We start from the raw sequence: 14823 nt of genomic DNA on the forward strand, positions 1-14823 counted from the left end.
TCCTTTGGAAAATGTGACTTCTTGAAGGTTTCCTGTTGCTCCCCGTGCTAATTTCTGGGGGAAAAAAATAGTGTGGCCATGTATGTGAAAACAGAAATTGCTGGGGTTCTCTTGAAGGTTCTTTATAAGACAAGGGCTCTCTATCAAATCCCAAGGAGATATGGATAGAATTTGCCCTTTGGGCTTGATGAAATACTTATTCCTGAAACCCAGACATGCAAGAAGAGCAGTCTGAAGAAAAATCAGTTTGGTAATTATGGGGTGTCTGAGAATCCATTGTTATAATATATAAAAATATATATGTATATGTATATGTACATATATGTATATGTAATATATATGTATATGTATATGTATATGTACATATATGTATATGTAATATATATGTATATTATATATTATATATTATATATTATATATTATATATTATATATTATATATTATATATTATATATTATATATTATATATTATATATTATATATTATATATTATATATTATATATTATATATTGTATATTATATATTGTATATTTTATATATACATTATCTATTATATCTATTATATATTATCTATTGTATATTATATATTATATATTATATATTATATATTATATATTATATATTATATATTATATATTATATATTATATATTATATATTATATATTATATATTATATATTATATATTATATATTATATATTATATATTATATTATATATTGTCTATTATATATTATATATTATATATATTATATATATATTATATAATATATAAAATTAATTACTTGTTATCATGAATGCCTATGTTTGTAAATTGTACACGTACAGAGAACTTCCCAATCTCTATTAAAAAAAAAAAAAACCAAACTCAAAACCTGAGGAGCTCAGAAGGGAACAAGGCTGGAGCCCAAACCCCCTGCACAAAGGGAAGCCTGAGTGATGTGCTTTGCTCCCCAGGTTGTGTATGTGACTGCCACCTTCCCTTACATCATGCTGATGATCCTGCTGATCCGGGGCGTGACCCTGCCCGGCGCCTCCGAGGGCATCAAGTTCTACCTGTACCCCGACATCTCCCGCCTCTCTGACCCACAGGTAGGGCCTGCTTGGGGAACTTTTCTTTGGGAAAAACTCCAGCAGCTCCTCGGGGTGGGAATCTGAGCGCTGGTGGCTGCTGGGGAGCTGCTCCTCATTGAAGATGCACAGTCTGGGGAATTTGGAAAAGACACGTTGTGTGTTGGAGCAGATAATTTTTTTTTAAATTGGGAAGTGCTGTTATAAATGAGAAACAAAAGTCTTGATATTCAGCAAAATTCAGATTGATTTATTTTATATAGACAGTGCTGGGGAGGCAGAGGGGTCACTGCTCACTCCATGCTCCACCCAATTTGGTTGGCAGCTCCCTTTTACAGCATGGTTTCCTTGTACTCATCAATAATTGTTATTTTTGTTGTCATAATTTTGCCAGGTAAGCAGTGGTGGTCAAAAAAACCTCTATGGGATCTCTGGGTGACATGAAGTGCCACAGATAACCATGTGGTCTTGGTAGATAAAGAACAGCAGAAGTTGGGAAGTCTGCTCTTGGTAGATAGGCTGCAATTGATCACACCAAGGCAGGGAACCTGAGTTTGCAAAATCTTTCAGGCCATGGGAAAACCTTGTTTTGCAAACTGGTATTAGATACAGCTTACTTAGAAAACATAATATTCATAACAGTGCCTTGGTTGATAAATGGGGATTTTCAGAGCCAGTTGCTGTTGGTGCTTCTGCCACTGATGGACAAGAGTGTTGCCACCAGTTCAGCAGGGACAAATTTAAATGGGGTTTGGCCAATTTTTGGTTCTTTGCTCACTCCAAATCTAAATCTCAGGCAGAATCAACAGAGAAATTGTTCATTCAGATGATTACTGTCTTTACAGCAGAATATGAAACTGAGGAGGAATGAAGTGCTCAAGCCAGGAAATCTGTTTTGTTGTTTCCAGTGTAGAGCAGAACATGGAAATAATGGATTAAGTTGTTTTTTTTTTTTTATTTCCAGTGACAGAGAAATACAATAAAACAGTATTGTCCATCATCTGTGTGATATTGAAGGGGGAAATGACAATCTCTATAGAACCTGACAGGTTGCAGACAGCATTTTACTGATCTGCTTTGGCACTGCAAAAGGCATTAGACAGTGTCTCTCCTGGGGCTGTTACATTATTAAATGGATCCTGAGAAGGAGACAGAAAAGAATTTGGGAATATTTGTCAAAATGAATTTTTTTAATCTGCTTACTGTGAAGAGGTGTCAGCACAACCTTTTAGAATCTCTGATTATTTTAAACATGTATGTTAATGTTTTTGTTGACGTATCTTGATGCAAAAGACAATAGAGGGGCTCCTCCAGGTGATTTTCTTGGGGTCATCTGAAATATCTGTAATGTTTGCTTTAAACAAGTAATATTTCTGCAGGGGAAAAAAAACCAAACGAAGAAAACAAAAAGAAAAACAAAACAAAACAAAAAAACAAAAAAAACCAAAAAAAAGATCCCATCCATCTCTGCTCTCTGCCAATGTGAAACCACTTCCTCTTGCCCTGTCACTCTGTGAGTCCTTCTGGATTCTTCCTGCAAACTCTTCAGTTTGGTCACCCCAACTGAACAATCCCAGCTGTGCCACCCTTTGCTCCCTCCTGTACGAGCAGGGCTCAGTCCTGCTGTTCCAGGGCTGGTTCCTTCCCTTGCCCACTGCTTTTCCAGAGGCTCCTAACAGGATTTTGCCCTGCCTGTGGATTTCCCACGTGCCACTGACACCCTTGCTGTGTTTGCCATTGAGGGAGGACATTATTGCCAGCTTAAGGGACATTATTGCCAGCTTAAGGGACATTATTGCCAGCTTAAAGGACATTATTGTCACCTTAAAGGACATTATTGCCAGCTTAAGGGACATTATTGCCAGCTCCAAGGAGGGTTTATATGCCTATTTACTACCCTGGTGCCACTTGTAAAGAAATCCATCCTTGCCAAGACAATTTGCAAAGCCCATGGGTTGGTGGGAGCAGCCTGGGAGGCACAAAGTGCTGGAGACAAGTGGGGTTTGTCTGTTTGTCCCACATTTGTGGGGCTGGAATTCCTTTTTGGAGTGTTTTAAGGATCAAATACTCCTCTGGTTCAGGGAGACTTTCACTTCTTGTCCTTCTGTTATATTTTAAACACCTTTTAGTAGAAAGAAGCTGAAGTAAAATGTGCCATGACAGAGATGGTGAACACCAATGCAGGTAATTGAATTGTTGTATTCACTGGGTTTAGAGAATTATTTTTGTGTTGAAAAAACTGTCATTCCACCAAAATTGAAATATGTTGTTGAGAATAATTAATTCAATAGTTGAAGAAAGCTTTCAGGCCAATGGGTGCAATCTCTAGTTAGTTCTCAAGAATAGAGGAAGCTTAGTTCTGCAGACTTAAAACTAGAATTTGGCACAACTGGTTTAATTTTAAAAATAACCTGGTTTGGTTCAGCTTTAGTGTGAACTTTTAATGGTAATAAGATGGATATAAAGACATTCTCCATTTTATGGAAATGCAGAATTTAATGTCCAAACCCACAAATATCTGGATAACCTCCCCCACTCCATAAACCTCTTGTCAATTTGTTGTAGAGCTTTTTGCCAAGGAGGACAAAATGAAATTATCTGGAGATTCCTTGTTTACTCATTTCAGTGGGTTTACTCCCTAATTCCAAAGCATAAATCACATGTTGCAGCAGAATTTGTTTTCCTGTTTCAATAATATTTCAGGGAGGGTGCTGGCTCTGCATTAGGAGAGGTATTTGAGCCCCACAGCCAGCAATGTTTACTGGGGATTCAATAAATCAGATTTCTCTTCAAGGCTCACTTCAGTTTGAAGTTCTTGACTCTTTTGTCTCTGTGCAGTTTGTACTCCATGGTGGGTTAAAGCTTTGTGAGCAGCTATTCATCTCTGCTGTTTATCTATTCATCTCTGCAGCTCCCCTCAGCTTCAAGGGCAGTGGTCTCCATTTCATTTTCATGTTCCATCTCTCCAGCAGACCCAATCCTCTCACTCTTAAAATGCCATTTTTTTGTCCTGAGCACGTGTAGAGCTCATACCAATCACTTTGTTTTGCATCAGTGGAAGCTGGAGCTCAATTTAAGCCTCAGAAGTGTTTCCCTTCATCAACAAAAAGCTCTCAATAATCTTCATGCTCAAATTGGCTTGAAATACATCCCTCTGCTCTAATCTGGGGGATACAGGTGCTGTTTATAGCTTAACTAAGGGATCTTTGCTGGGTTGTAACTCCCACAAAAGCAGAGCTTCAGCAAGTTAATGGGATTGTTATGGGGTTTGTGTGCAAGCCTGACTCAGAATATGGCTCTGCTTGTCCCTGGATGGATCCAAGGCACTCAATATGTGATTGTGCTCGTGTGTGGTGCTCACTGAGCCTTTCTGGGCAAAGCATTTGGTTCTTTGTAAGAGGATTTTGCAAACATTCACGCCTGGAAGAAGTTTAGGGAGCAGCAGATGTAGCAGTTTGATGGGTCAGGGAGTAACAGTATGGATAATCATAAGGAAAATCACACCAATTGAACCCCTGCTGTTAAAAAGGGGAGGAAAATAGGAATAAAGCTTTCTTGTTTATTGTGTGTTTGTCTGCTAAAAATTGGCCAAGTTGCTGGGGTTTTTTAAAAAAATTTAAAGCTGTGAATTATTTTAACGAGCATATGTACAACAGCATCTATCAACACAGCCACAATTGCACACTCCTCTGAACAGCTGATTTCCAAAATCTCAGACAAATTTCCATTTCTCTGTGAAAGAACACAGGTTGAACCTCATCTCTGATAAACTCTGGTGTGAATTTGAGCTTGAGGAGTGAAGCCAAGTTAATTAGGCACAGGAAAATCAGAGCCATGACAGGTAAATTGATTTGAGGTTTCTCAGCTCTTACATTTGCAATGGGAAAAGGTTAAAATTGCAATAAGATTTGTGGTGGCAGAAACATTTCTGTGATTTTTTTTTTGGTAGCTCAGCCAGGAGAATTCACTTTTAGGCAGATGGGATGTGCAGGTGACAAGTGGGAAATGGCACCTAGAAGGACTTTTCCCATAAATTTCCTTGGCATTGAGACTTGGCTGACTGGCTTGGAGCCCACTGGATTTTCCTTCTGGAAAATGAGTCCCAAAACCTAAGTGCACAGCAATGAGCATCAACTTAACCTGAAAACCCACTAATTCTGGATAGATTTTATATTACTAAAATCCCTCTCTTCCTTACATTGCCCTCAGGATCAAAAAATGCCTTTTCCTGTGTGTGGCATTTAGGCATTTTCATGTGTGGTTGTAGAGAAAAATAGAATGTTAGAAAATCTCTTTCAGAGAAAACACTTTTTTTCTGGTAGAAAGTCTCTCTAAAATAAATGGGCATGGGGGTTCTTTCCCTCCTGGAAATTGTAATTTTTCATTAAATTTCCTTAATTTTTGTATTAGCATGAGTTTATTGTGGTGATTTTTCCCTCCTTAACATGATATTAATCTGTTTCAGCACATAAATAACAATATTCTTTTAAAAATATGCTGCTCACCAAAACTGCAAACAATTGCTTTTTTGATTAGTCTAATTACAATAGACATACAGGTGAGAGAAGTTTGGGAATACTGAATCAGTGAGGAGGTGATATTTCCTTAAATCCTGATCTGAAAACTGCAAAACTGTTTGAGAATGTCTCTTCCCTTAACTTTTTTGTTTCCAAGGTTTAATGAGGCTGAGTTGCCCTAGGAAGAAGCAAAAATGCAGATTGATTCAATTTCAGGATTTGCAGCCCTGGAATCCACAATCCTGTCGCCACCTCGAGGCCAGTGAAGCCTTTTTCTAAGGCAGAAAAAATTCTCTTTTCTGCCTCTGAGAGTGGAGCAAACTGCTGCATTCAAACAAAAATGCAAGGGTTCTGCTTTCTCTAAAATATAAAAGACTGGAAAAGAAATTGGGATTTCATTTTTGGGTGCTCTCATGCTCAGAAAATCCAGGTTGCTGAGTAGTGGATTTCAGACCTGTCCTGCATTTAAACCTGCTGATCCTTACAGTAGAAACCTGGGAATTTTCAGATGTTGGCAATGAAATTATCTCTGATTGCTGGAGAAATTTTGGATGCTTTTATTTTTTTTGAAATGTGACAGTTAACAACCTTAGAGATCTTTTCCAATTTTAATGATTCCATGATTCCCTAAGTGAAAAGCTTGCAGTGGAATGAGAAACTGCTCCATGGGGTATCTTCAATACTGGATGGTGAATTTTTGAAGATAGTACTTGGAAAAATGGATCAGAGACAGGTCAAACATCTTACCAGAATTTTGGCACCAGTAGATTAGTAAACCCTTCAGTGATTTACTGCATCTTTGGCTTTTATAAGAGTTTGGGAAGCAATTTTACAAAAAGCAATTAACTGGAGGAAAAATAGTGGCAATGGGAGGAGGAAGATGTCCAGCTCCCATCACACTTGTGCAGCTCTGCTAAGGGTGTGGAATTTATTCTTTTTCCTCCCACTTTCTTCCCATTCTCTGGATTGTTTCCCTCAGCAGGTATTCACAGTCTGAACCAGGAGTGAGTTGCAGTAAATTAAAACAAGAGTGAAATCCATACAAGGATGAAAATCCTTGAATTTATTATCTGTATAACTACAACTGCCCCTCTACCTGGACCTTTCAACAAGCAATAATCTAAATTGCAGATTTTTCTCTCTCTGCTGGAGGAGAAGTTCTTGTGCTGCTGTTAGATAGGAATTCCCTACCCAAACTTTTCAAATGTAAACTGGGAAAATAATTCATTCTTCTCCAGGCCAGCTGTTTGCACCATTAAAAATTACTGAGGAAATTGAAATTGGAATTAAATGGAATTAAATTCAAGGATACAGCCCAGTGTGATGTTTAGAGATAATTTTCCTACAATGCAGTTATAACCTCCATAATGAGGAATTATTTCATTTAATTTATCCTGCAGATTTTGCAGTACAGATTATGTGTCCTTAAAGAGTAGGGGGAGCAACAAATCCCAAATGCAGTGAAAGGGCAGAGGGGTTGAACAAGGCCAGAAATCCCTCCTGGGATGGATTCCCCATTTTCCCCAAATCACCCAGCCTGGGAGCAGATTGCATTTTCTGCAGGAATCTGCTTGGGAATCCAAATTCCAAAAGGATGGGATGGAGACACCCAGGGGCTTTTCTTGGGACAAAAATATCCCTGTGATGCCTGGAGCAGCTCAGTATGTGCTCACCACATGGGTTTTTATATTGAGCAAATGTTTTGGGGGGATATTTAAGTGCAAAAGTTAAATGGAAAGGTTTTCTGTGGGAAAGGCTCAGTCTAAATTCCATAGAACTCCAAACTTTTCAATAGATTCCATACAACTCCCAACTTTCCTATAAGTTCCATAGAACTCCCAATTTTCCAATAGTTTCCAAACATCTCCAAACTTTCCAATAGTTTCCAAACATCTCCAAACTTTCCAAGATATTCCATAGAACTCCCAACTTTCCAACAGTTTCCATACATTTCCAAACTTTCCAAGAAATTCCATCCAACTCCAAACTTTCCAATAAATTCCATACAACTCCAAACCTTCCAATAAATTCTATACAATTCCAAACTTTACAAGAGATTCCATACAACTCCCAACTTTCCAATAAATTCCATACACTTCCAAACCTTCCAATAAATTCCATACAACTCCAAACTTTCCAATAAATTCCATAGAACTCCCAACTTTCCAATATTTTCCATACCCTTCCAAACTTTCCAATAGATTCCATACAACTCCAAACTTTCCAATAAATTCCATACAGCTCCAAACTTTCCAATGGTTTCCATTCACTTCCAAATTTTCCAATATTTTCCATACAACTCCAAACTTTCCAATAGATTCCATACACTTCCAAACTTTCCAATAATTTCCATACACTTCCAAACTTTCCAATAAATTCCATACAGCTCCCAACTTTCCAATAGATTCCATACAACTCCAAACTTTCCAATAGTTTCCATTCACTTCCAAATTTTCCAATAAATTCCATACAACTCCCAACTTTCCAATAAATTCCATACACTTCCAAACTTTCCAATAGTTTCCATACAACTCCAAACCTTCCAATAAATTCTATACAATTCCAAACTTTACAAGAGATTCCATACAACTCCCAACTTTCCAATAGATTCCATACACTTCCAAACCTTCCAATAAATTCCATACAACTCTAAACCTTCCAATAAATTCCATACAATTCCAAACTTTTGGGGTGTGTCTCTGCACATTAACTCCCATTTTCATGGCTCACCAGGAAACTCTGGTTTATTTATTCAACACCATAATGTTGTGACTGTTATTTTTATGTGCAAATGTGCATTTTGAGCTCCAGCTATGGCTCTGGGGTGTTATTTCAAGCCCTGAATAAATGATTTCCCTCCTTCCCCCCATGGTTTCTCCCTGTTTTTCGCCCAAGCTGCAGCAAGCTGAGCAGGTCTGGGCACTGACTGGTTGATAGAATGGGCTCATTTTGGAATTTCTCTGGGATTTCCAGCTGTCCCTTCAACCCCTCAGCAGCCTTGGCAGTGGAGAGGCATCATCTGAGTTTGGGAGAGGCTTTAATTGCAGTTTAATATCAGATTTTATGGTGCAGTTGCCACTGGAGGGAGACAGGATCCACACATTAACTCAGAGCTTAGCTATGGCAGCCAGAGATTTCCCACTGCTTTCATGGCAGAACCTGAAAAGAAACACAAGAGAAACTAAAAGAGAATTTTTTTTTGCCTAAATTGGAACATTTAAAGGATCACAAATAATATCAATGACCTTCACTCTGTCAGCTGCTTTAGAAGTCCAGCCTTCCAGCAGAGAAAAGCTGTTGATAAAAGTACATAATTCAGATGAAATTCAGAATTGGTAAAATAAAATGCTGAGTGACAGATGGATATTAATGAGGAAATGATAATGAGGGATCTTGTACACAGTGGGAGGAGTGAGTAAGTGAAGAAAGTGAATATCCCATGTTATTTCTGTGATACAAGTGGGTTTGTGATGCTTTTTCTGGAAATACAGAGCTATTTTAGGAATTGCTATTAGTAGGATTTTTCTTAATCCCATTATGCCAGAGGAATGAGAGAAAAAAGGAGAAGATAAGATTACTGCACTAGAGGAATGATGTGCTTATTGCAGAAAATCTAGAATTTGCTCTTTAAAAAGTTGAGTTCCCCCATAGATTATTCTGTATAAAAAATTATTTCTCATCTCCTTGGAATTTCTGAAACTCTCACTTTTGGCTGGGGTGCACTATGTGACTTCATATTCTTCCCTCTGGATGAGTTTTTCAGGAGAGAAATTTCCCTGTGTTAACATTAAATCCCAGAAAACTTTGTAATACAGGAATTCCTATAAAGATCATGGATATTTTAAGGGAAACCTTCCTTAGCTGTGAGCTCAGTTTTCCACATGCAAACAGATTTTCCCATATGGATTTTTATTGGCAGCTGCTTTAAAGGCTCAATAAATTGAGCTTTTCCCAGAATTTTCCCCAGAATCCTGGCTGCAGGAACAGCTTTTGATGGCCCTGGGGAGCAGAGATAATAAAATGGGCTCTGTCCCACCAGCCCCACACTGCTGCAATTTATGTCTATAAATAAAGAAAAGAGAGGAAAAATTTTGAGTCTCACAACCAGAGAGGGAATAAAATGCATTGAGAGAATGTGTTACAGATTTGGCAGGAAATCTGCAGGTATTGGTGCAGTTTGGAGTAAAGTTTCACTGATTTTTCACATGTTTGTGGTCAGTTCCAGAGAAAACTTGAATTAAAAAGTGCAGCTGAACCCCTAAAAAATGGGAAATGGGATCTGGTTCTTGGTGATTCTGCACTCAAGGTCTGGTTGCACACTGATATTTTAGCAGAACAAACAGAAAAAAATTCACACAGACCAGAGCTTTAAAAGTATTTTTATTTTAAACATTTGGATTCTTTATTTTTAGCTTATTATTACATTTTGAAAGGAAATCTTATTTAGGAATTAAAAAGTAAATGGAGCAGCAACGTTTGGCTTCTCAAAATAACCTTCCAGTTTTTGGCCAAATGCTTTTATGTTTGGCACAAATTTGCAAATAAAATCGAATTGAAGCTTCATTCTTCTGCAAAATTAAACATTTGATCAATGTCAGTACTTTCAGTAGGCCCAAATGTCAAGAAGCAAGGTCCTGAATAGGGTTTCTAAATGGCATTTTTTATCCTAGCACTCTTTTTTGGTCTTGATCTGAGTTTTACTTTATGTTTCTGCCAGCTCTGTGGTATAAATGCAAGGTTTTCAGCTCTCTTGAAAAATGCCCACTCACAGAAGAATTCCAGTGAATGTTGAGTGGCTTGTTTACTAAAATTCACTGCTTGGGTACACGGCTCCTGCCACTCTGAAAACAACTCAGGCTTTTAAAATGCTCTAAAAACCTCTGTGTAAAATAATAAAACAACATGGGCACTCTGGGGGATGCTCACAAAAAGCTCCTGCTTCTTTCCAGCCTGGGGGGGTTCAGGGAATTTGTTAATCCAGCCATAAAGAGGAGAAAACAGAGGTGGGGAATGATGGCAGCACCAAAAAAACTATTGGGGGAAGAAACCCTCAGTGAGTTACTGGTTATGAAAGCAGAAAATGTGGCAGAGGAGGAGGGATTATAAATTTAAATTATCTATTTGTTAATTTGAGCTTCACAAAAAAGTAAATGTGGTTGTTCAGGGTTTATGGTATTGAACAGGGTGAGTGTGGGGAGGGAAATATGTCTTGGGAGTGGGTTTGGTTCCTAGAAACTCCTCTGTGCCCTGTGGAGCCCTTGGAATGCCCAGGAGACAGAGCAGAGATGCCTCAGCTTGAGTGAATCAGGCAGCAATTAAATGACACAGGGCTTAATTGACTTTCTTGTGAGCAGACAATGATTTTCAGAACAGGTATATTGCTGGCAAATGTATTTTTGTATTTCTATAACTCCATCTACCTGCAGATTTAAGTTGTTTTGTTTTTAAGTAGTTTAGGTGGAGGTTGTTTTGTTGTTTCTCTTTTTTGATTGGTTTTGTTTGGTTCTTATTTTATTTTGGTTTGGTTTGGTTTTGGGTTTTTTTTTGTGGGTTTGTTTGTTTGGTTTTTTTTTAATTTTATGCTCTGGCTTAAGTATTTACTTTAGTTCCATGGTCATATACAAGTAAAAGAGATGAATGCATATTTCCAGAATATAGAGCTGGAGAAGGCAACACTGGCAGCAAGTGAGAATGGGAAAGAAAGAAGCCAAACCACTTTCCCTTTTTTTGTCTTTTTTTTTCTCTTTTTTTTTTTGTCTTTTTTCCACTCTGTGTGGGGAGTGCTGTAGGTTGGAGGGATCAGACAGAAGCCAAAGGGGAATATCCAAGCAGTGATTCTGAGGGACAGACACTGCACCAAGGATGGTTCTGGGTTGGAACCAGCCCTAAATCTGCTCTTGGAACACTTCAGATGAGCCTGTAAAACAAGCCCAGGACATGAGCAGAGCTTTGTTTGTTTTCATAATTGACTTCACCCAGACAGATGTGTCACAGGGAAAAGAACACAAGCTTGTGCCTGAAGGTCTAAACCAAATTTGCTTTATTGCTTTGTCTTTTTTGATCCCTCCTTGTATTTATTTATAAAAATTATCTGGGGAGCTCATTCTGATTTTTCTGCCTGGGTGCTGTCAGTAGCTCCTTAGCCAGGAATGTGAAATTCCCTGAGCTGTCAGGGGGAGACTCAGTGCCTTGTAACTGGGAAAAACCACAAATCCCAAATGCCTCTTTAAAAAACAAAATAAATTAATTCTTAAAATCAGAGATTGATTGGACAAATTGTTGCTCTGAGTTTGCTGGAGTAATCTTAGAGGCTCTTGGCACATAATCCTGGGTGGGTGCCAAGCTCTTGGTTTGGTTCCAAGCAAATTCCAGCCACCATTCAGCAGCAATTAACTCTGAGGCAGAGGCAACTGGGCCACCCTGAGTTATCATCTCTGCAGGGCTGCCCTGCTGTGCCCATTCAGCCACAAAATCCCTCTTTGTCCTTAGGTGCCACCCCAAATTCCTTCCTGGGGGCTGTGGAATTCCCACCAAAAGAGCTGGGGCACGGGGAGAGGTGAATTTAAAGCTAATTTAGTTGTTCTACAATTCTGTACAATGCCAAAGTTGATGACTGTTGCTTATTCAGTACGTTATCACTGGTGGAATTCTAGGATGAAAAGAAGAAAAGAAGCAGAGTTTGTGTTTGTGATTTTGGAGTCTTGGAGGCTGCAGTAAATAAATGTATAAGGTTTTGTGACCTACATTTCAGAGGAGGTCACTGCAATGGATTCTGAAATGGATTCTGCTTGTGCTGCCACAGAATTGATCTGCTGAGAGTTTGGTGGTGAGGTTGTCTCTGTGGATTCCTGCTTCTGCTCCCTGGGAGTGTCCTGAATGAGGGAGATGAGTGATGGTGGAATTAATTTGGGTTTGCTGTGTTCAGAGGCGGCACATCCATCATCCATCCATCCATCCATCCATCCATCCATCATCCATCCATCCATCCATCCATCCATCCATCCATCATCCATCCATCATCCATCCATCATCCATCCACCCATCCATCATCCATCCATCATCCATCCATCATCCATCATCCATCCATCCATCCATCCATCCATCCATCCATCATCCATCCATCCATCAATCCATCATCCATCCATCATCCATCCATCATCCATCCATCCATCCATCCATCCATCCATCCATCATCCATCCACCCATCCATCATCCATCCATCATCCATCCATCCATCCATCATCCATCCATCATCCATCCATCATCCATCCATCATCCATCCATCATCCATCCATCCATCCATCCATCCATCCATCCATCATCCATCCATCATCCATCCATCCATCCATCCATCCATCATCCATCCATCATCCATCCATCATCCATCCATCATCCATCATCCATCCATCATCCATCCATCATCCATCCATCCATCCATCCATCCATCCATCATCCATCCATCCATCATCCATCCATCATCCATCCATCATCCATCCATCCATCCATCCATCCATCCATCATCCATCCATCCATCCATCCATCCATCCATCATCCATCCATCCATCATCCATCCACCCATCCATCATCCATCCATCATCCATCCATCCATCCATCATCCATCCATCATCCATCCATCCATCATCCATCATCCATCCATCCATCCATCCATCCATCCATCCATCCATCCATCATCCATCCATCCATCCATCCATCCATCCATCCATCATCCATCCACCCATCCATCATCCATCCATCATCCATCCATCCATCCATCATCCATCCATCATCCATCCATCATCCATCCATCATCCATCCATCCATCCATCCATCCATCCATCCATCATCCATCCATCATCCATCCATCCATCCATCCATCCATCATCCATCCATCATCCATCCATCATCCATCCATCATCCATCATCCATCCATCATCCATCCATCATCCATCCATCCATCCATCCATCCATCCATCATCCATCCATCCATCATCCATCCATCATCCATCCATCATCCATCCATCCATCCATCCATCCATCCATCATCCATCCATCCATCCATCCATCCATCCATCATCCATCCATCCATCATCCATCCACCCATCCATCATCCATCCATCATCCATCCATCCATCCATCATCCATCCATCCATCCATCCATCCATCATCCATCATCCATCCATCCATCCATCCATCCATCCATCCATCATCCATCCATCCATCCATCCATCCATCCATCATCCATCCATCCATCCATCCATCCATCATCCATCTACCCATCCATCATCCATCCATCATCCATCCATCATCCATCCATCCATCCATCCATCCATCCATCATCCATCCATCATCCATCCATCATCCATCCATCATCCATCCATCCATCATCCATCCATCATCCATCCATCATCCATCCATCATCCATCCATCCATCCATCCATCCATCCATCCATCATCCATCCATCATCCATCCATCATCCATCCATCCATCATCCATCCATCCATCCATCCATCCATCCATCATCCATCCATCCATCCATCCATCCATCATCCATCCATCCATCATCCATCCATCATCCATCCATCATCCATCCATCCATCCATCCATCCATCCATCATCCATCCATCATCCATCCATCATCCATCCATCATCCATCCATCCATCCATCCATCATCCATCCATCATCCATCCATCATCCATCATCCATCCATCATCCATCCACCCATCCATCCATCCATCCATCCATCATCCATCCATCCATCCATCCATCCATCATCCATCCATCCATTCAATCCATCATCCATCCATCATCCATCCATCCATCATCCATCCATCCATCCATCCATCCATCATCCATCCACCCATCCATCATCCATCCATCATCCATCCATCATCCATCCATCCATCCATCATCCATCCATCATCCATCCATCCATCCATCCATCCATCCATCCATCCATCATCCATCCATCCATCCATCCATCATCCATCCATCCATCCATCCATCCATCCATCCATCATCCATCCATCATCCATCCATCCATCCATCCATCATCCATCCATCCATCCATCCATCATCCATCCATCCATCCATCATCCATCCATCCATCCATCCATCATCCATCATCCATCCATCATCCATCCACCCATCCATCATCCATCCATCCATCCATCATCCATCCATCATCCATCCATCATCCATCCATCCATCCATCATCCATCCATCCATCCATCCAT

At 39.9% G+C, this 14823-nt stretch overlaps 1 protein-coding gene across 3 annotated transcripts in view; it reads left to right on the forward strand.

Moving 5' to 3' along the window:
- The window catches only part of SLC6A11 (solute carrier family 6 member 11), a 90483-nt gene that overhangs the window by 41659 nt on the left and 34001 nt on the right, over window positions 1-14823 (forward strand). For all 3 annotated transcript variants that reach the window (XM_056501533.1, XM_056501532.1, XM_056501531.1), the window contains exon 7: window positions 958-1092. In XM_056501533.1, the coding sequence (XP_056357508.1) occupies window positions 958-1092 (135 nt within the window). The remainder of the gene's footprint in view (window positions 1-957; window positions 1093-14823) is intronic.

Source organism: Oenanthe melanoleuca, chromosome 12 (assembly GCF_029582105.1).
Source record: "Oenanthe melanoleuca isolate GR-GAL-2019-014 chromosome 12, OMel1.0, whole genome shotgun sequence".
Taxonomy (NCBI): Eukaryota; Metazoa; Chordata; class Aves; order Passeriformes; family Muscicapidae; genus Oenanthe; species Oenanthe melanoleuca.